General features: G+C 29.9%; 4 protein-coding genes across 4 annotated transcripts in view; 3 read left to right on the forward strand and 1 right to left on the reverse strand.

The window, feature by feature from the left end:
• The first annotated feature begins 4,751 nt into the window (after positions 1-4,751).
• Positions 4,752-5,375, forward strand: LOC136089705 (zinc finger MYM-type protein 5-like). The gene has a single exon (XM_065815766.1). The coding sequence runs from the start codon at positions 4,752-4,754 to the stop codon at positions 5,373-5,375; it is 624 nt and encodes a 207-aa protein (XP_065671838.1).
• Positions 5,376-5,642: 267 nt separating this feature from the next.
• Positions 5,643-6,143, forward strand: LOC136089706 (uncharacterized). The gene has a single exon (XM_065815767.1). The coding sequence runs from the start codon at positions 5,643-5,645 to the stop codon at positions 6,141-6,143; it is 501 nt and encodes a 166-aa protein (XP_065671839.1).
• Positions 6,144-6,158: 15 nt separating this feature from the next.
• LOC136089707 (52 kDa repressor of the inhibitor of the protein kinase-like) lies at positions 6,159-7,268 on the forward strand. Its single transcript, XM_065815768.1, has one exon. It carries the CDS (start codon positions 6,159-6,161, stop codon positions 7,266-7,268), a length of 1,110 nt encoding a protein of 369 aa, XP_065671840.1.
• Positions 7,269-10,308: 3,040 nt separating this feature from the next.
• LOC136089353 (uncharacterized) overlaps positions 10,309-23,970 on the reverse strand; it is a 63,579-nt gene continuing 49,917 nt past the window's right edge. The window contains exon 7 of the mRNA XM_065815322.1: positions 10,309-11,443. Within this exon, the coding sequence (XP_065671394.1) occupies positions 10,857-11,443 (587 nt within the window). The 3' untranslated portion in view covers positions 10,309-10,856. The remainder of the gene's footprint in view (positions 11,444-23,970) is intronic.

Genomic DNA, 23,970 nt, shown 5'->3' on the forward strand with positions numbered 1-23,970 from the left:
TGATTTGATGGCATCGAAACATGGTCTTTAGCCCTCTTCAATTTAAATTTAATTTTTTGTGTGTGTTTGTTAACCAGTCTTATCATCTGCTTCGCGTGATTTGAACTCACAATCTTCCAATAACTGGCGAGCGTCTTAGACCCCTCGACCATCAAACCAGCATAAAAAAACTTCCCAAAAATACATTATTTAAATTATAAATTATAATGTATGTATAATGTCACATTAATGTGTAATTAAAATTAGGGATTTTTTATTACAATGTTTCAATGGTCAAGTGATCTGAGGCATGAGTCCGTTATCCAAAGGTCGTGAGTTCAAATCCCGCCAAATCAACAACAATCTATGACGTTTCGCGATTTGACTATTTCTTTAACTTCATCACTTCTTCAAACTACGTCACATTGCAAAAGCAAACCATCCTCAAAGCAAATTATGACGATTGAAACATTTTTTATTAACATTTTTTTCATTTTCTCGATATGTATCGAAATGTATCGAAATTTTTCGGGAAAAAATGGTTTCGAGATTTTTATTCTTCCCGAAAATCAATTGGTACTCTCGTAACTTCCGGGACCCAATCGAAATAAATTTCCCGAAAGTTTAAAAGCCTTACTCTCGTAACTCAAAAACATTTTGAGAAGAATTCCGTTACTAGTCTCGTTTCGTAACGTATCGAAACAAAAATAGTATTGAGAATTCCATGCTTAGTCCGAACCATTATAAGAAACTTGTGCTAATTGTAGATTCCTATGGAAAAGGAGTACCCAAGAACAAAAAAGTAACTTTTGGTATTTCTTAAGTGTCACATTTCACATTCTTTAAGACCATGTCAGGTTTAATGACAACACATGAATCTATAGATTGCTCAGTCAGTTATGATTTCCAGCTACTACAAAAGATGGATACAAGACTAACCATACCATGAGGTAGTACTCCTACATATGTTCAAAAATTGCCAATAATGAAAAAAAAAATCAGATTTGAAGAAAATAAAAAACATATTCCATATTCAATAGAAGAGTACCAAAACTTCTATACAGAAGTTTTTGCATGGCCAACAACTTCGGCAAACGATGAATTCCAAGAAATAAGTGATGATTAACTAATACCAATTGTTTTAATGTAATAATAAATCATTATTATTCTGGTAATCTTTGGATTTTTATATACAATAAAGTGTTCATTTTGAAAAAGACATAAGTCTATAAATTTAAATTAAAAACATATTGTACACCCAGATCAAGGGTGCCACAAGTCAAAAAGTGTCAAACTGAGAAAATCACTGTTGAAGTTTTAAGTTTTTAATATTTTTTCCAACTAAGATTGCCATTTGTATATGTCATTTTGAAAACATTCTTTTTAGACTTGTGGTATTTTGTCACCATGTACAACACATAACATACTATCAAATGACATTCATAACTCAATATCCATAATTTTTGACTTGTGGCACCCTTGATCTGGGTGTACGATATGTATTATATATTATTTTTTTATAATAGATAAAACTCTAAAAACTTATGTATGATTTTTTTTTTATCTCTCATATTTAGTTTCTTATACACCATAGACTATTTTTCTAAAAATCTTTTTTGTTGATCCTGAAAATTTTAAATAAGTGGACTTGTGCCCTTTTCGAAATTACGGGTTTAATTATTCTGAACTTTTTAGCAGCGCTTTAACCAACTGAGCTATCCCGGCTCTATATGGAAATCCAAATATCTGCAAATATTGGAAAGCATGGTTTGCAATACAATGCAAATACATCGATGAACCACATTCCAATAATATGGCGCACCGTGCCATACAGCAAAGACAATTCAAGGCTAGTTTGTCAAAAAAAAGATCAAGATGCTGGAATGGCCTGGGAACTTACTAGACTTAAATCCAATAAAAAATTTGTGGATGGTTGTTAAGCGGAAAGTGAAACAACATCCACCACACAAAATACAGGATTTAGTCTACTTGATTATGTTAGGTTGGTGTACTGAAATCACCAAAGAACTATGTCAAAAACTAGGCGAATAAATGCTAAAACATATCAAGCCAGTGCTTAAAAACAAAGGGCATTCAACTAAATATTAGTTTATAGATATTTGTATTTTTTTAGACTATGTGTATGAATAAAAAATGGTTTTTTCTTATTTTTGGTAAATTTTTAAGCCGGCCTAAATATTTTGGCAACGACTGTAAGTTAAAGTTTACAAACTAAAAGGCTAAACTTTTTATTTTAACTTAAACACAAAAATATCTAAAAAAGTTTATTTGTTAACTGTCTTTCTAAACCCAAATAAGTTGCGAATACGTTGTTTTTTGTTTAATTTTTATTTACATAATTAAGTAAATAAAATGAACTTATAAGTTCATCTAGTTATATGGCTTTTATGTAAAACTACCCATTTTTACAAAACCCAAATGTGTCTGAAAATTATAAAAATTAAATAATAAATTAATTACGTTTCATTATACGCGAGAAATTTATTTCAAAAATACGCGAGAAAATGTATTACACCAACACTCATTTTAAAAATTCATTAAGTATAGCTCATTTTAGCTTATGTTTCATGGTTAACTAAACGTAAAAAATTAAAATTAAAATAAGAGAGAAATGAAATGACTTAAAACTTTGGCAATTTGTAGTTTTTTGGCATAATTAAGATACTTCCTCTTGAAGAAATTAATTTTTCAAAAAAGTTGAAATTTGCTGGTGTATGTATATATTATTTAATGCGCATCCCAAGAATCCAAAGTAAATTATCTATATTAATCAACGCGTATAAATTACCAAAATATTAAAATGAATTATAATTAGATTTCAATGCAACTCAACTATGTTTACGATAAACAAAACGCGTGAATCTCATTTGTACTTTATTTTCTTGTTTTTCTTCTTTTGAAAAAAGTAAATCATGCAAATTGCAATTAAATAAAAAGTGCATAAACATAAATACGAAAAAAAAAGTAATTATTTACTTATCAGTAATGAAAAACATTAAATTTAGCGAGCAGACACGTCACAACACGTCACAATCTTGCAAGGCGCCAAGTGAACTACTCGCATATATTATATTTAAACTAAAGACATCTTTTTTGAAAATCGCTGTATAAATGGAATGTGTTTTTATCTCTTTTTTGTTAACAACTTCTAATGCTAATGAGCAAGATGCTTGAATGTTTTTATTGTTAATAATTTTCGGTCATAATCTCACATTTGTATAAAATACGACTTACTTTGTATTTAAAAAAAAGGAGACGATGTAATATTCTCATCTAGCATTTTAGAAAAGAATCCATTTGTGATAATTTCAAATTCAAATTTAAAAAACGGTGTTGTGACAGCCATCTAGTATAAACAAATATGTAACAACATGTTAAAACAAATCAAAATGTTGGTTTGTGTTAAAACAAGGAGAAGCTTTACAAGCCTTATTGCTATCCAGTGGGTATAAAATCTTAAAAAGACGTCCTTTGAACGTTCAAAAGACATTCAAAACGTTCAAAAAACGTTCAAAAGACGTCTAAAACGTTCAAAAGACGTTTAAAAGACTTTTTTTTATGTCCCGTGCCCACTGGGTAAGCATTAAGACTTTTTTCATACACTTTCAGACTTTTTATTGTCGTTAATCAGGGCCGGTCTTAGGCCGATTTGACCGATTGCTCCAAATAGGGCCCCGCGCTTGGTAGGGGCCCCGCAATTTATAGCATAAATGGCAGTAATTTTTTTTTATAAATTTCTATAAATCTTAATATAATTCGTACAGTTAACGTTGAACGTTTAATGCGCATGGTAACGTCTATTGTTATTTTTAGTTTATCTTAGTTATTGCGGTATATGGTATAAAATATATTAGTTTCCAATCTACTTTGAAAGTTCCAGAAGTACTTATTTCCGAAAATTCACGAGGCAAGCAATGAACATGGCGGCAGCTTTTATATTGTTAAAGATTAAGCTGTATTTACTTTTGAAATGTTTGTAATATATTTTTTGTTTGTTTATGCTATAATTATTTTTCATTTTGTTTACTATTAGTTTTATTTACTTTTGTTTAACGCAAACTTTTCTCGCTTTTCAGTAAATATTTTATATTTAAGACAATATAAATTTTATTGGATAATTTTAAGAGTACTTTTTTTCAAGTCTAATAAATAATCTTAATATTAAATGTTTGTTTATTTATATTAAGATATTTGCAGTAATCAATTGCTTACATTTTTATTTATGTTTTAATTTGTTGAGTTGTTTAGATACTTAAGATTTATTTTTATTTATGTTTTAATTTGTTGAGTTGTTTAGATACTTAAGATTTATTTATCTAGACTACATACTATATTATAGTATCTAGAATCACATAGTCTATATAGTTCAATACTTCAGTAAACATTATATTAACTAAAAACAAAAGAACTTTTAAGTTTGTTTTTATGCTTCAAATAAAAAAAGCTATTTTTATGTTTTAATCTTACTATAATTCTTATTTATTTATTATCTCTTTATCAATATATTTTATTATATTTTATCTCTATATTGTTTTAGCTAATTGAAGGGAAAATGTTTATATTAGTTTTGTTAATTTTACTTTTAATTTTGTAAGGAGGATTTTTTTATTTAATTTAGTTTAATTAAACTATTTTATTTTATTGTGCAATTTAGTAGTAAAAAAAGAGATAAGTTTTTAGTTTTGAAGAACACAAGCCAAAATATGAGTAAAAGACAAAGGGACGTCGGTAGAAAATATCTAAGTGGTAACATGAAGAGAACCTTAGCTAAGGTAAAGAAAACTGAAGCAGAGAAAGAAAAAGGTGCGTTTGATAAATATTTGAGTAAATCAGTAGATCTGTTTGAAACTGAAAAATCAGACAAACAAGTCGAGTCAAACGACATTGAAACAAATATTTCTAAAGAAATTACATCAGAAGCTAGTAGTAGTTTTCTTTCTGGATGTAATGCTCAACAAAATACATCTGAATTATGTATAAATATATCTGTTAACACGCACAAGGATAATGAGGATATTTCAGAATCAAGAGAAGAAAATTCAAACCCAGCACTATGTGATATTTTAAAGATAAAAGATGACCCTGCTACATGGCCAAATAAAATAAATCAAAATGTCAGAGATTATTTAGTGAACAAAGGACCCCCTAAGATCACTGTAGAAAATTTTCCGCAAAATGAAAAAGGGTTACATTTTTCGAAATTTCATTGTAAAAGAAAATTAAAAAATGGGGAAGATATAGAACGACCATGGCTAATATATTCTGAATCATTTGATAAAGTTTACTGTTACTATTGCAAACTTTTTGACACAAATTCTGATTCTGCACTTGCTACTTCTGGATTCAAATATTCATACAAGATTAGAGGATCATGAAAAATCAAAAAAACATTTGCAATGTACACTTAATTGCTATGAACTGCAGCAAAGGTTATCTACTGGATTAACTGTTGATACATTAAATGAAAAATTGAAAGACAGGAAACAAAACGCTGGAATCAAGTCTTTGAGCGACTTGTTGCTTCTGTACAGTTTTTGGCAGAAAGGAACTTGGCATTTCGTGGGTCTGAAGAACAAATTGGAAATCCACATAATGGCAATTTTCTAGGCGTCATTGAATTGCTAGGAAAATTTGATTTTGTTATGCAAGATCATATACAGAAAATTATTAACAAAGACATTCATGATCATTATTTTGGCAAGACCATACAAGATGAAATTATTGATACTATAGGCCAAGCTGTTCAACAGGAAATTATTGCTAGAATTAAGTCGGCAAAGTATTTTGCAGTGATTCTTGACTGCACTCCTGATATCAGCCATCAGGAACAGATGTCAATGGCGCTAAGATATGTCGCTGATGGCACACACTCAGATGTCCCAGCAGGAATTTATGAACATTTTATAAAGTTTATTATAGTTGAGAGCAGCACTGGTGAAAATTTATTTAACACTCTTGTGAAAGAAATTGAAATGCTAGGACTAGATGTTGAAAACATCAGAGGACTAGGGTATGACAATGGAGCTAATATGAAAGGGCACAATTCTGGAGTGCAAGCACGACTTTTGGAAAGAAATTCACGAGCTTTCTATACTCCTTGTGTGTGCCATAATTATAATCTTGTTCTAGGAGATATGGCTTAAACGTGTTCAGATGCCATGACATTTTTTGGAACCCTGCAGCGTATTTACACCCTTTTTGCTTCATCTACAAAAAGATGGACTGTTTTTAAAAAGCATGTGAAATGCCTGTCTGTTAAACCATTATCAGAAACAAGATGGGAATGTAGAATGGAAAGTGTTAAAGCTGTACGATTTCAAGCCGCAGAAGTGTGTGATGCTTTAGAAGAACTAGCAAAAAGCACAAATGATGCTCAAGGGAAAAGTGAGGCTGAATCATTAGTAAGCCAAATGACAAATTATAGGTTTCTGGTTGCACTATGTTTTTGGCACTCTTTATTGTTTCAAGTAAATTTTACTAGCAAGGAACTTCAAAGCAATACCATAGACATTGCCGCGGGGCTGACATCTTTTGAAAAATTGTTTGATTGGTTGAAGACATACCGAGAGACAGGCTTTGTAGCAGCATTGATTGATGCCAAAGAGCTTGCAAATGAGTTAGAAGTTGAACCCATATTTCAACAGAAGCGCTGTTACAAGAAAAAGAAAATGTTTCTTTATGAATCTTCTGACGAACCAATTTTAGACCCCAAGACAGAATTCCGGGTAAATTTTTTCAATCAAGTTGTAGACAAAGCATTGCAATCTCTTCAACCACGGTTTATGCAGCTGAAAGAACACCATAAACTTTTTGGATTTCTATATAATTTTCAAAATATGTCTAAAGAAGATCTCAGAAAACATTCAGCCGACCTAGAAATTGCTTTGACAGACATTACAAAAGATATAGAAGGGTTCATGCTTTCCGAAGAAATGGAGGCAATTAAGCCAATACTGCCCGTTCAACAACAAAAACCCAAAGAACTCTTTAAATATTTGGCTTGTAATGATAGGTCGACTGCATTTCCAAATTTGTTCATAGCCCTAAAAATACTGATGACAATTCCAGTTACAGTCGCTTCCGGTGAAAGAAGTTTTTCAAAACTAAAATTAATTAAAACCTACCTTAGGTCAGTAATTAACCAAAAACGACTAAACAATTTGGCACTAATATCAATTGAATCTCCTATAAGTAGAGAAATTAATTATGAAAAAATTCTAAAAGATTTCGCAAGCAAAAAAGCAAGAAAGATCCACTTTGACTTATAGATTATTTGCTTATTATGACAATAACAAGAACTGTTTTGTTTAAATTCATTGTAATATTTTTATTATTGTTTATTGATTCGTTTGTGGAGTTATGTTTTTTTGTATAATAAATGTGTTTCAATAATTTTATTAATAGTAGTTTGTAAAAAAATTTTATTAATAGTAGTTTGTAAAAATTTTATTAATAGTAGTTTGTAAAAAAAAAAATCAGGTGGGCCCCGCAAGCATTCGTTAAATTGGGCCCCGCAATTCGTAAGGCCGGCCCTGTCGTTAATCATTTTAAGATTTTTTTTTACCTATTGACATTTTTATAAAAGGTATAAAATACTTTGTTCTGAAAAAAAAAATTTTCTAGTGCCAAGACTATTAAGAGGTTCAAAAACAAAATCGCGGAAAAAAAATGGAGAGGAAACAGCAAGAACAATTATATTTAAATTATATATTTTTACCAAGGCTAAGAGTAATGGTACACTCTCTTGTCAAACTCCTATTCCAACGTTGAATGCTCTAGACATCCGTTAAAAAAATCAAGTTGTTTAATTGGTTTAAATAATAGTCAAATTGTAATTATGTATATATTTATTAGATCTTAAGAACAACATTGTAAAATAAGTGTAAACTGACAAAATAAACATGGCTAATAACAAAGATATAGTCAATTATGCTTTATCTAGTATGAGTAAAAAATAAAATAGTAAAGACAAAAAGTTATTTCAAAGGTTAATAAAAATACAAAAATATTTTATTTGAGCTAATCATATTCACTGTTTAATTTTAGTATGGTCAAAATTATCCTTAATTTTTTTAACATAATTCTATCATTACAATGAAAAATAGTCTCTTTGTTCCCCAAATGTTTTGAAGTTCATTGACATGAGATTTATTGAACCACATTGTTGTTTTCAAGCAGATTTAGCAGACATGCGCATATTTAATCAATAAAAATATTAATATCAGTCTTATTGTTATATAGTCATAGTGGATGATGTGACAGAAAAACGTTAATAAAGTACAGAGTTTTTTAGAAAGAATATGAAATAATGATGTACTACGACATTATTCATTTGAATACTTAATGTTTTGCAAATCCAACTTTATTTCGAGCAAAGAAAAACAGCGAGAAGAGTAAAGAATTTATTATCAAAGCAGCAATTTATTATCAAAGCAATTTATTATTAAAGTATCAAGCAAAAAAGCTGAAATTCGTGAAATTCGGAAATTTCTACTGAAGACATTAGATTGCAAGAAACAGTGGATACCTGAATCTCTTCAGATGTTATTAGACTTACTTATTCTAGACAGAATTAAGCAAGTTTCGATTGGTCAATGTGTAACGTATGCGGCGAAAATAATGTCTGTGATCTGGAATTGGAGTACAGCTTGATAACAGAATCAAATCCTAATGGTTGGTGAATCATCTCGCAAAACTAGTGTTTTCTATTTCTCCAGGCAAGGTTTTGCGCTACAAGCAATCAGCGGTAAACCACCGAAATAAAGAAGACGATCAACCAACGTTTTGTAAGCAAACAATATAGATCATAGTTTTATAACTTTGACTGGGAAAAGAACTTTTCACGGGATGGGCATAGTATCCATGTCAGACAAACTACAATGCCCTGTAACACAAAAAAGTGCTGGAAGTAAAGGTTACCTAAAAAATACCTGATTCACAAATGGCAACAACATCCTAATCCACCAATATAACAGTACGTATATTAAAGGTCTTGCGCAAATTAATTTGTACCCAGTTTTAAAATTGAAAAAACCTCTGGTTCTTCCTACAGAACTGTCGTACAACCTTTTGTGGTATTCTTTAAAAAAAATTTAAAATATTTTCAAACCAACACCAAACTGATCCGAATTAATGCAAGAAATGCAGCTTTTCAAAAGTCAACAATATCATTCCTTCCAATAATAGATTGGAATCCGATTGAAGAATATTGCATTTTCTCAACATCGACATTTATCATTAACGAAGTCAAAACAATGAATATTATATAGTGCTCTTTGTTACATTTGACCAATCCTTGTGACTAAAAGCAAATTTTGAATTAAAACTGAAAAGTTATAAATTTTTTTACATGCAAGAAATATCTTGTAATAGCATGCAGGGGATTGAGCCAGCTAAGTTGCCATAATCGGAGCGAACAGCTTGTTACCATGGGTTACGAGTGCATTTACAGGTAAGCTATTACATTTATTTAACTATCCCCTTCAATTAGGGGTTTCTATTGTTATTTTAGGTTATTTTTTAGAAAATACTGGACGAATCATTTTAGCTTACGGTAGAGGATTGGGTCAAAGAAAGGTACATTATCACCAATAGTGAGAGATTTGAATATTGCACCTGACAATTTGTTTCAAGTCATTAGATGTAAATGCAAAGACATTTTAAAAAATCAGTGCGGAACAAATCTATGCAGTTATCACAAAAACAAACTGTTATGTTCAGAAGCATGTGGGGCATGTCAAGGGCAAACGTGTGCAAACCAATGTAACGTAAGTATTGCGAAAATATAGCAAAAATGTTCTACAGAATTATATTAATATAATAAAAATGTGCCAAAAAAGGTGTATAATTAATTTATTAAAAATTCTTTATCCATTATATTATAGGAACAAATGACACAGTCGAGCGAGGACGAAGGCAGAGAAAGAAGAAGTATTTGAACGAAATATTTTTGACATTTTAATTGTTAATTTAGCTTTTAATTGTTTCACTTTTTTAAATTTATCAAAATTTAAAATCAACATAATTTTTAACTAATGTGATACTGGTTATAACTATTTTACTATTATTATTCAACGTATTTTCTGACGTTATGTTACTATATGATATTACGAGGGTATGTGTCAAATTTCAGCTCTTTAGAACTTTTTCTGGGTAATGGCGTAATTTTTGCTAAAATGACTTGACTATGATGGCATTTTTTTAAAAAGCATCTTAATTACGATGAGTAATATCAATTTTACTTTTAGTTTGACTTATAGTTTTTACAAACAGAAGTTGAAAAAAAATATTTTTTTAAAAGAAAACACCTTTATTTATTTTAAACAATTGTATCGTATCTTTCTTTTTGTTTCAAACTCGTTAAATTATTTAAATGTATATCACAAAGAAAATTATACAATAAAATTAATTGTACTATAAACTCTACGGGGCTTCGTCATAACATCTATATTGTCTTCTAGAAGTCCTTTCAATAGTTTTTATAATAAGTGTATTTAATGCTACGGTAAAAAAAAATTAGAATAGTAAAAAAAAGAGAACATGACCAAGGTTTCAATTAGAAAAATTCTAAACAACACTAAGTAATCAATTATCTATTAAAATGTTAAAAAATCATATAATTAAAAAAACTTTAAAAGATATTATACAGCATTTATCATTTTAAAACTAAAAACATAAATTTATTCTTAACAATTTACAAAAGATTTTTTTTAAGGTACCCTATTTAAATCGTCTAACTATAATACAAAGTGAGCTAATTAATGTTTAAAAAAAATTTATATATAAATAATTAAAAAAAATTTTATTTTGATTGTCTTTTCATCGTTTGCGATTTCAATCTTTGGACCTGAACATGATTAATTTTTGAAACTCTGTATCTCCGTAATAATATTTCGACACATTAATTCGTAAGCATCATTAATGTTGCAACTCTTTAATGCCCTAAGAAAATCTTGAATTGTTGTAGATGTTCGCATTGATAAAATTTCGATCAACTTTTCTGTGGGACTATATTGATTTGGAAGCATGATAGTCTTCGCGATTCTGCTGACATCTTCTTTAGAATTACACAGTTCATGAGCAACATCTTTCCAGGGTTTTACATTAGCGTTAAAACTGATAAGTTTATAGCTAAATTTTGTTAAATGTATTTTATCGATATTAGAAATTTTTACCTCGTCAGTATAAGGTAAACTTTTTAAGAACACTAGTGCGTGCTTCAAGTCAAGAGTTTTCAAGCACTCGCACAAATCTTTAACTTTTAAATCTGGTATGATATGTTTCAATTCTTCGAAAACTGACATAGCGGGATTTCCACCACCATAATTGGCAAGTAGAATCATTATACGGTCGTTTTCGGGTAATTGAAAATAATTCACGATATCATTCAATCGTTCACCTTGATCCAAATTCTTACTTAAACTGGGAAATCCTTTACAAAAGCCTAAAAATACATTGCAACTTTTATTTTACTTTTTATAGTATGTTTAATATATTCCACAATAATATTAAAAATTTTACGGCTTTTCTCTAGTTAAAAAATCCATTGTACCACTACATTTTTAGCACAATAATTCTCAATGTGGTAATTATGAGAGTAATCCAATAAAGTTATAACTTTTTCCAGTTTTATTTTTTCAATATATATTTGTTAGGGTTAATAAAATATGTGGTTGCTAAGCAATATAGGTATCCATATCAACTCAAAATTAAAACTTTTAATGCGGTTTTAATGTCACCATTAAAACCGCAATCCTCAAATTAGTTAAAATGTACAAAAATAATTCTTAAACCTTTTTTATATGACGAGTTATTTGTTTTGTCTAGTAAAAGTAAATTCTGGCCCACTGTGCCACCCCAAGCTTATTAAGACCCCTCCCACAACTCCACCCCGTTTATTAATTTTTACTTGTTATATATATATAAAAAAAAAAAAAATCAGTAAAAATCGGCCTTAAAAATTAGTAAATAATTATTGCAGTCACTGATAAAAACAAAATTTTTCAGTTTAAAAAAGCTTTAAAAATCACCGACAAATTTAATCTCGATTTATCGAAAATGAGCTTTTAATTTATTTCTCAGTAAAGTATAAAACTTATACTAACATATTAAACCCTATTGAAAATAGGGTTTAATATATTAAATCATATTTTCACTACGATTCAACATATTAAATTCCCCCCTCTTGTATTAAGGACTCGAGAGTACAAGCACATTACAGTTATTATTATTCAATATTGAAAATTTCATAATTGTTTCATTACATCATGTCACAATAAATCTATCAATACGAAATTTTTCTTAAAATGTTATTAAAAGTGCTCCTATAAACAGTATTTATGTGCGTTTCCTTTTTTTTCCCACTTCCTTGTCCTAAAGTGTAGATAAAAGTTCTTTTTTATCTCCAAACATTTCCATAACACGTCTAATAATGCTAAAACGTTTGAGCAATATAGTGTTTATTTTTTATAGATCTGTTAGCTCTTTTGAAACAAAAAATGCTTTTGGTCCCAAACCAGGCCATCAGAGACCCAGAAAACTTTTAAAAACAAATAGCTTTGGGTTTAAACTTAATTTTTTTATTTGAGTTTAATAAAAATTTTATTTATGAAACATAAAATAAGAGGTATATTTGTAGGACAAAGTTGCAAGGAATAAAAAAAATCATTTTAGGCATTTATTGTTATTATTTACCATATGTAAAATATCAAACAATTTATATTTTCAAATATTATTACAAATTCTAATATTGACTACATTTTAGATTTATCCTAAAATGCTTCCTAACAGATAATACAACACATATCATATAGCACACAGTAGTAATGCAACACATATCATATAGCACACTTTTTCTTTCTAAACTAACATCAGTGGAATAATGATTTAAATAAGAAGAATAGACTTATAATAAAATGAATAGACAAGTTTATCACTTCATTTCACTTGGGCAATAGTAATGTAGAATTTATGTTTAACTTAAAAACATAATCTAAAAAGCATCAAGAAAATGTCTTTCTTCCCCTCAATGTCTTCTTCTGGAATATTAATGTTACTATTAGTGCATGTTATGCCATGGCACTCTTTACAAGATGATGTACAATTTAATCAAGCTTTTCAACAAAGGCATTTATTTCCACATGGATCTTTGCAGCCACACCTGATAATGTTCAAAATATCTTGAGGACCTGCTTCTATATCTGTCATAATTGGTAGATTCATTTGATTTTGTATTACCCACCGCCAACTCAATGGATCTAAATCAACGTCAGTCAAATTTCTCCATACTTTTACTTGGTGATAAACTCTGAGTCCATGATAACATGCATTCCATGATAATATGCACCTTGGTGGTGGTAACAGAGCAGGATCAATACTTGCACAATCAGTGGCCACTATTTCATCATATTTATGTTTCCTGACCTGCTGTAGATAGAAGGTGAATGAAGCAGCTCAAAAAAACGAATAGCTCCCTTGCCAATATCATCAGTAAAAATGTTTTCCTGATAAAATAAATCTGCAGTAGATTTCAATTCATTTGAATTTTTCAATTTCGTAAAAATTGTGGTTTTGCCAAAGTTATGGATTGCTGATGTTGTGTCACACCCAGTGACTGGGTGTGAAAATAATACATAATTTAAGAGTATCATCACTTGTATTTACAACATTCTGAATTTTATAACATACTCCTTGATCTGTAGTCTTATTTCATGTCAACATTTTTAAAAAGATGTCTTGATGTTGTTTACCTATGTACATGATGTATTAAGAGACATAAAATATTAGTGTCATCTGAATAAATTGCGACTGACTCAACGTTGTCAATCTCAAACGCTAGCTTAAAAATACTTGATTCTGCATCACTGGGACAACAAATAGCTTTAAAACCATTGTTTTGTAACTTCAATGCTAAAAGCTTGAAAAAATCATTTTTGTTTTTGTGGTTACTTAGGAAAATACATCTTTCTGCTGGGCATGGATTGAGATCATTGATATCAACTGTTTGTTATATCTTACCAGATCGCTTTTGGTGGATACTATCTTTAGTGGACAACTGATAACCATTAAAAATGATTGCGTCAAGTTGTAAGTGTTGAAAAAAATCAATGTATTTTTGAAAAATTTCACTAAATAACTCTTTTTTTTAATACTAATTTTACAACAATGCGCCCCCATCAGCAATCTTGATTGGCACAGGTTCTTTTACTTGTGATACATTATTGAGTATGAATGTTTTCAATGTTGACTTTGGTGCTGATCTCATGACACCTCCTTTAAATAAGGATGTTGGATATGGTTATAATTCATGTTCAAAGTAACTCTCCACTCTGCTCTTTGGCTTTCTTTCAACAACAACAACCAATCTTAGAAAAAGTGTTAATGGGTCGATTGTAACAACTTTGTCTTGAATAGATACGCAAGAGTATAAGCTCGGAGTGTTGTTATTTTACTTTTTTGTTTGAAAGAGTAATTTGTGTAGGTTTTACCATTCTGCTCATTATGTATTGATACTCCTATCTCTTCTGATCGATCACAGGTAATATTTTTATTATCAACTAAATCCAAAGCAACAAGTTGATCTCCGACCATGTATGGGTTATGAGCAAAAAATCATGATCAGATTTTTTTAAAGTCGTCACTATGATGTTTCATTCTTCCAGGATACATTTCTTTATGTTTATCAACAGATTTATGTGGAGATGTTAGAGTGCTCATTGCATTACTTACTTCTGCGCATTGACGCGATGTTTTTGTCCGCACCCTCAACTCTTTTTCAGTCAACCCTTTACCAATAACTCCACCTTTCAGTGACTTCATCAGAGTTTGTTCAATTACGAGATCAGTCCATATTCCTGACCATTTTTTTTTGGTTCTTCGAACAGTGTGATTACTTGCCATGTATTGTGCGTAAATTAGAGGGTGTTCTGTTTGTAAGGCATTAACGTTCTGAAGGTAAAGTTATTATTATACATTATTGTATAAGGTACATAGTTATTGTGCCCTGTTGCAGCAAAAAAATTGACCATGCATTTTGTTGCAGAAATATGTAATGACCAGTTACTTGTTCTCTCTGCTCAAATAAAATCTTGGACCACAGTTACATATTGTACATAATGTAACCATAAAGATGATGTTCGTGTGTTTAATGAAAGATAAACTTTTTTCTCTGTAAACCAGTTTAGCAATCTAACTGCCAAATCATTACTTTCTTGAACACAAGTGTCATTCTGAATCATAACATTTCTAAAATATTTTTCTGCTCACTATCATTCAAATTATCCCAAAAATTCTTTAATATCAGATAATTTATTGCTGATGCATATAAAAAAGGGCCTCGTATAGCGCGTGAAAATGCTTTTCCTGATTGCATGTGTCCTACTGTTAAAGGGGAATAGACTGTTTTGAGAGCGGTTCTAAAACCACTACCTTCCATCATACATCCAATTGAATTTAGAAAACTCATAAGCTGATGGAAACCTCCGAGACGAACAAATATATCTATGTTTTTTTGTAGAGACTATTTTGTATGCTTTTATGTAAAGCTGCTGCTGATGAAAAGTGAATGTTACAATGCCATCCAAATGTTATGGATGGTATTGTAACATTCACTTTTTTGGAGTGATCAATGATAAAGCAAAGTAATGAATATAGGGCTGTCAAATCAGTAGTCTGTAAATCAATCACAGGTAGTATAGCAATGTTAGATTTCTATTTTACAATATTATCTGTTGCAGAACTCATGTAGCCAGACCAACTTGGGCATGGATTTTTGAAAAGGTAGCCAATGTTCTATAGAAGATCAATAAAATGAGCTTGAATTTTTTCCTAAAATAAAATAAATCAATTAGTTTCCAAACTTTGTAGAGGTTAATATTTTTTTTAATTGTAATATGCATAACAAAACTTAATGACTGATTTGAATATTGTTTTTGCTAATGAAGGTATGTCAGGTATGTAGTACTGCCTAATCATTATCTCATTGTTTGATTTGATATTTGACTATAATTTCTTTTTATCTCTTGAAATTTTATTTCTTTTGAATGAAACGCCTGTGAACTTTCAATTTGCAATTGCAATTGACCCAAGTCCATGGTGCGTATTTTTTCCATCAACAGTAGCAATATCATGGTTTGTGTTATCAATTACAAATTGAAGAAAGAAGGTTCCTTCTCCAGAGATAATCTCGTCGATAGTATCATGCTTTACAACATTCTGTTTCTGACGGATAAACTTAAAAAAACTACATAAACATTGATATCGCTCGGATTCTGGGGATTCTGATAAAAATAAATAATATGCATATTTATTATTATACAAGTAAATACTATACATATCAGCACTTTAATGAAATAACTTACCTCGTCATAACTAGCACCAAATCTTAATTTCGATAGCAGCATGTTCAGCCATTTTGGTTATCGACAGCAACCCTTAGTCCAAACTGCAATGGCATAATTGACCTGGGACATGTTCCGGAAAATAAAGCTTGGGATATTGAAACCTGTTTTAAAGGTGCTTGAACTAGTTCATTAATAAATGCTTTTAATAATTAATAATTTTTAATAAATGAGGTTGAAATGGGTTCCTTCAATGTTTAGGATGTCCTCTTTGGAAGGATATGCATTGGAATTGTTGAGCGTGTTGTTTTAACAGCTGCAAAAATTTTCAAAAGTTTTGCAGCTGTTAAAACAACATGCTCTCTCTCCTCCTTTATATATGTGTTTTTTTCTTGGTACCATTTTTCATATCAAATGTCTCTCACACTGTCCAATAGAAGTATATTGCTTCTGCCTTCTTTTTTGAAGCGTAATCTCACTGTACATTTTCTTTAATTTGATTTTGGTCGTTTTTATTGAATAAACGTCATCATTGATTGATCTCTTTTTTGAATAAAATGCTGACAATGTGTACTATCTGTCTCTTTCTAACAACTCACGTATAGTATTGACTGATGTCATTTTTTTACTGCAAGTAAGACATCCAGATGTTGAATATTTTGGTTAAAGGGTTCTCGAAGCTGACTCTACATGATACGTGATGTGCCTTCTGCTGCTACTAGATCATTCACACTGATTAAACCTGCTTCTATAGTTTTAGCAAATAGGACTTCTCTATTGCTGCATATTTTGATGGTGGAAAAATGTATGGCTGATTTTTTTGAACGTACTTCTTCAAATTTGTTGCGATTTGAATTTTTTCTGTCATAGATACAACCACCACCACAATAAAAACACTGTAATATGCTCTCGACTTTCATTGATCTTTTTTGAGAGCGATTTTTTTTTTAATTTCTACAGGATAAATGGATATGAGTGTTTGCTTTTCATCTTTTGTTCAGTTTGAGTTTATAAACTAAAATAAGTCTAAATTAAGCTTCACAGCACGCTCTATAATAGCAGTCAGGGGATGTTTTTTCATGCTAAAATCAGAATACTTCGAACCTACATGATTCTAAGGATCATGTGTTCTTAAACCTCTGCACTAAACACATAACGTTATTCCATTTGATATGTCAGTTTTAATTTCACCCTCCATTATTATCTTTTCTTTAAATAAAAAGACAGTCAACTATACGATATAGTTTTTTTTATTTCTAATTCAATATTTAATTCACAGCTGTTTCAAACACATTGATAATTAAGTATTTTTTAAATTGTTTTCCTAATAGCTATGATTTCAAAAAGACATTCATTTTTATAATTAAATGAATACTTAAGCTTTCAGAAATATTTAATTCCTTTTGTTCAGTCATTCAATAACATCATGGCAATTGAATTACACTTTTTTTTTTTAATAATGAAGCTATGATATCTAAGAACACTGTTTTATATTTATTCAATTTTTTTAAAAAAATGAAAAAACCTATAATCACATTTTGATCTGCCATTTATTTTGCTCAACTCCAAAATAGTGACAAGATACACCATTAGAAAACTGATAAATATCTTTCTAACGATATTTATTTGTCTCTATATATAATATGTCTCTATAGAACTTTTTTCTAGGTTTCACTATTTTTTGGTCTTTTTGAATGATACGGTTTTTGATGTTTTCGTTCTGTGGCTGGTTTGCTAACTTCTGAGACTGAAAGATTCTATTGTGCATTAAATGGAAGCAGCATGACATAGACTATTGCATGGGACATATCAAAAGCTTTTGATAAAATTTGGCTGTTTTTCTTTATAAGCTTGCTTCATATTGGGGCTTAAATGATTTACAACACCTATGTATGCCGTCATCTCATCTATTTGAAACCTCATCTCCAGAAAGATATCAATGTACTAAGACAAGTATCACGCAACAAAAAACCTCATGAGTTAAAGCCTTATTTTACCTAAGAAATGAGGTGCATTAAACTACACCTTACAACCTAAAGACACAAACTAAGAAGTGGTGACATGATCCAAAAATGTAAAATAGGCATAATATTGACATCCTCTCCTGGCAGGCCCTACCTATTAGTATTCCTCCATTAAACAACTATCACACTTGAATACACCAAGAAAAAGATAACTGTTTTGTCCAATACAACATTTTTAACAATCGCACTGAAACACAGTGAAATGCCCTTCCTGAAAAAGTTGCACACGCCAGATCTGTATATTTATATATATATTTATATATATATATATATATATATTCACATACATATACATTTAAATTTTGTTCTCTTTGCCCCCTGTCGCTATGCCAGTGTTTATATATATTTATAAATTTCAAGTGGTTGTTTGTTGACTTTGGCTTTGCAAGAATGGAGATTTACTATTTACACTCTCATAAATAAAAATCCAGTAAAATATTTGGTTCCGTTACAAAGTTAAATTTAACTTCACGTGTTGTTTGGTCGTTGTTCCTACAGAATATTGCAATTCATTTATCACTACCTTTTAGACTAGCAACAGCTCTGGAACTTTCAGCAATTGTATAGTCCTCATGAGCTTCTATGTTAAAATTGTTTCCAGAGGCGAACACCCAAGGAAGGAATGCATTGTACATGCCTGCTTTTTTGCTACAAAATCTTGCAATTAATTTTTCACTACCTTCCAAAATAGCTAGAGCTTTAAAACATTCAGCAGTTGTATGGTCCCAATAACATTGGGATGTTGCATATTAAAACATTTTCCTGGGCCAACGATACAAGGAGGGAGGGGGGGGGGGGGGAGAGTAGCAAGCAACACCCTAACCTTTTTTTTTAATAAAAGAAAACATTTTAGAAAAAATCTTTAAAAGGGATGTCTTTGAAAATTATTTGAATTTACTTGTTGGTATTAAGGTAATAAAAACGAAAGCTCATATAATAGAGCACCTCAAAAAAAAAAAAAAGTGAAACTGACTAAACATAAAATTTTTTTATTTGAAAACAAATTGGAGCTATTTTTAGGCATTTTAATATATAATTAAGTTTTAGCATTCATTACTTAAATTACGCCTTATTTTGATTTCAACAATAGCATAGTTTCCTGATTACACAATTGTATTCGTATGTTAACATTATTTAAGTTATCTTCATTATTTAATTCTTATTCATTAAATGACATTTTAAAAAGTTTATTTTATGAAAGTCTTTGTTCATTTATAAAAGTTTACAATTGAAACTTATTAATATCATATAATAATTAGTATTTAAGTTACTTAGTTAATTATAAGTATTTGATTTATAAAACGTAATTAAATATATAATTATTATTAAATATAATTATAAATAAATTTAATATATTAATAATTATATGAAATTTATTTTCAGTATTGGGACATATTAACATTCGAAGGTTTTATCAAAGGATAAAATCTTCAAATGTTAATATAATGTCCAATACTAAAAAGTAAATTTCATTATAAACATTTTGGTGTATAAAATTTTTCCTTTTTACAATTATATCTATTTGGCCAATAAAGTTTTTATATTTACTTCAAAACATCGTTTAGCGAAATAGCTCATTTCGCGAGTGCGACTTCCATAAGCACTTCTTTCGTATGTAGATAAAAAGTTTTGTAATTCAACTTGCAAAAAACTGCATTTTGTAAATAGCATTTGCGAAATAAACAAGAAAAGTTTTTTTGTTTCATAAAATTTGGTACGAAAAAGAAAAATTCCTGATTCTCAATATCCTTCCAGAAGAATTTTATTTTTCAGGAATTGCACGAAATATTACGGTTAACAACTCTAGTAGATTCCTATTTTTTTCTTGGATTGCAAAAAAAAACTTTTGTATCTACAACTAATTTTTGTTTAAAATGATTCAGTATCAATTTTTATCCATAGCAACGATTTGATTTTTCTGTTGCTACACATTTTTGCAACGAAATTATACCACAAAATGCAAAAAAAAACACCTTTATACTGACTGTATAAAAGAAAGTGTTGTTATTTAACTATTGCTTCTTGTTTATTGACTTGATTTATGCGCATTTATTGCCCACAACACAGCTTTTTATACTATTTTTTGTTCTTGTCAAGGTTATTTGTTACTGTATACCTTTGTTTTTTTAAATATCTTGTTTAAATAAAAGGGCTAAGGATGAATCAAAAAGGAAAATAATGTCAAAAAAGCTTTACCAAATGTAAAATCAAAGTTTTATAAAAACTGTGGACATTTTTAAAGAAACCACTGCTTTACTTTCAGACTGAAGTTCAATTGAAAATATTGCAGGCTCATCCTCCTTCAATAAGTTATCTAACAAAGAAGTTGTACGAGATTTTTAAAATATAAATGAAGATTTAACTTTATTATAAGAGTTATTTTACCATAAAATATAGTTATGTTTCTTAAATGTCCAGAATGTGAAGATTTTGTAATTTTACATTTTAATTTTTCTAAAAAAGTAAGCCTAGGTATTAAACTATAAACTTGTTGCAATGGTTGTTAATGAGAAACTGTTTATTTATTTATCTACTACTATTGCTAAAAAGAACTCTAATACAAAACAAAATAATCTAGTTAAACATACAGTATCGGACAAAACGAGCGCAACCAAATAATGCTAATTTAGTTTCTTCATATAAAAGTGGTGCATTTTTTCAATTTAGAGAAATAACTATGTAACTGTTTAGAGACAAAGTTCTTCAAGTTTTATTCATCACAAAGTTCATTATTTGTACACGAAAATTAATAAATTAATCAAAAGTATTGAAAAAATTTGATTTCCTTCTGGACAAAACAAGTGCAACTCGACAAAATGGGGACCAAGCTGTATTTCGCTATCAATATTACGTGGCGAACCCTTTGTTGTCGATCACAGCCTTGCATCTTCGAGGCATAGATTCCATCAGGTGATCAATGAAACGTGGAATCGCTGCCCAGGCCTTTTGGATTTGTTCAAACAGTTGATCCTTATTACGAACACCTTCACGATTAATTCTGCGGTTGACGATCTCCCACAGGTTCTTGATAGGGTTGAGATCAAGAGATTGAGGCGGCCAATCCATCACCGATAGGTGGTTGTCTTGAAACTACTACTTGACTACTTTTGCAGTGTGTTTCGGATCGTTGTCTTGCTGAAAAACCCATTTTATTGGCATATTCCATTCAGCATGAGGTAACATAACATCTTTCAGGATATTTTTATACATGAAACGGTCCATTATTCCATTGTTTCGATGTATTGGACCTAGACCGTTAGCAGAAAAACACCCCCAGACCATTACATTGCCTCCACCATGCTTCACGGTAATATGGCAGTAACGTAAATCGAGGCGTTTTCCGGCCGGTCGACGTACACGGCAAATGCCATTGCTCCCAATGATGTTGAACTTCAATTCATCACTGAACAGGACAGTTCGGCATTTCTGCACATTCCAGTCAATATGAGATATAGCAAACAGTAGTCTTTTCTTCTGGTTTTTTAGTGAAATTAGCGGTTTCTTAGCAGGGTGTTGAGAAAATAATCGGGGTTCAACAGCACGTCGTCTGATTGTTTGGTCTGATACAGGCAGCTCTAATTGCTTTTGTATCTCGACTGATGATATCCAGGGATCCTACTTGACGGATCTGACGATCATAGAATCCTCTCTAGAAGTGGTGGAACGCGGTCTTCCACCTTTGTTATCTGCTGCCAACTTCCCCATAGAACGATATTTGGAACATAGTCTTGATACGGTCCATTTTTTCACGCGACATTTATCACAAATACTTTTATGTGACATTCCACTTATGTAATCGCCAATAATTTTCTTTCTTAGTTCCAATCCAAGACTGTCGGGAGCCATTTTAGCACTTGAAGTTATAAAAATAATAAAAATAAAGAATCACGCTTCTCAAGGCCTACCGTGTTACATTTACCTTGTGATGATGTGCTTCTTCTGGAAACTTCTGGATACTTCCTTTAATTATTAAAAAACTTTCGTGACGTTGACATGGACCAGACTTAAGAAAATAAAAACAAACCAAAAAAGTTGAACTTGTTTTGTCTGCTGCAAAATGGCACTTGTCAACGAAATTTTGCCTGTGTGCTGTCACCTGTTAGCTGATTGCTCAAGTCATGGCATGCTATGACTCCAGACTCCTGAACTGTTTGCTGTGGTAGTATAGTTCGTTTTGTTTTTAAGACATGTAAAATTAAGAACACTTTTTAGCATTGTTAGATGTTGGTTGCAAATGTTTTGTCCAATACTGTAAGTGTGTTTAGCATAAACCACTTGACATAAACCCTAATGTTGTATCATTTGTGAATTGGGTAAAAGATTATATCAGTTTTGTATGTGCACCAAAAGGTTCATGGTACAAATTCAAATCTAAAAAATTGGCTGGATAAATAAATTTGAATTTTTTTATTCTAGTTGTTGTGTATGCTATCAAACCAATATTTTTAGTCATTTCTTCTAATAACTTTCCAACGAATCACTAAAGCAAATTATATGAGATGTCTAAACTGTAAACATGTTGAAAGAACTGCTCTAAGTATTGAAGTAGGATTAACTGTTCTAAACTTTATGATGGACAACAATTTTTAAATAAATTTTTTAATGAGTTTGGAATGACATTTAGTAATAATGGGTAAAACTGTATTTTATGTAAGGACACCAAAAAAGTCTTGGGAGCAGAAAAGCATCGTAACCATAAAACAAAATTAAGAAATATTAAAAGAAATACAAAAGAGTTTTTGTGATCAAAATAAAACATTAGTTAGTGTAATGTAAAAAAAGTGATAATTTTTGAACTTTGTTTCCTTTTTTTTTAATTGCATTTTTCTCAAAATTATGCTTTTTGGGTTGGCGACATATATTTTCAAAACTGATTATCAAAATGATTTAAAATTCAGTCCACTTATTTATTGTATTAGTATTTACAACAAACATTAGAATAATGTTTACTTCTTCTCTTGTTTAGTATTTTTTAAAGATTTTGTGCCCTTAAATACCCCCATTTTTAACCAAATTTACAAAAATGGTAATATTTTATGGAGTTTTAGACCTAACTTAAATCTTTTAGTCCATGACACAATGACGCATAATAAATCACCAGCCAAAATTTCAATCAAAATTATGAACGGTTGCTGAAAATCTTTGTCGCTCTTTACTTAATTTTTTGACATTATATGATTAATAAATAATAATTAAAAAAAATTTTTAAATTTTTTTAAATTTTTTTAGCTTTCATATAGTATATTATCCAATTTGAGAAAAAAAAAACATGTGTAAAAGTTGAATACAAATTTTTTTTCTAATTACTGTACTACCTCCTTCAGTCACTGATAAAAACAAAAACTTTCAGTGTAAACAGACTTTAAAAATCGTCGTAAAAAATATGAGTTTAGGTTTATATATTATAAACTATCAATACAATCCCCTGTTTATTAGACTTAAGAAAAATTCCCCCACCCCCTCCTTTTAATAAAACTCCCTTATTTATCAGATCTGGATTAAAATTCCCACCCCTCTTTTATTTCATTTTTTAAAAATCAAAACTAACCTAAAAACTTAAACTCCAAACTTTTAAATTTAATTATAACTAAAAGTTAAAAAAAAATTAA

The sequence above is a fragment of the Hydra vulgaris genome, chromosome 13, assembly GCF_038396675.1.
Source record: "Hydra vulgaris chromosome 13, alternate assembly HydraT2T_AEP".
Taxonomy (NCBI): Eukaryota; Metazoa; Cnidaria; class Hydrozoa; order Anthoathecata; family Hydridae; genus Hydra; species Hydra vulgaris.

Excerpts from the sequence above, each read along its gene's own strand:
- LOC136089705 (XM_065815766.1), top strand. The coding sequence starts at position 4,752 with ATGAAGAGAACCTTAGCTAAGGTAAAGAAAACTGAAGCAGAGAAAGAA.
- LOC136089706 (XM_065815767.1), top strand. The coding sequence starts at position 5,643 with ATGCAAGATCATATACAGAAAATTATTAACAAAGACATTCATGATCAT.
- LOC136089707 (XM_065815768.1), top strand. The coding sequence starts at position 6,159 with ATGACATTTTTTGGAACCCTGCAGCGTATTTACACCCTTTTTGCTTCA.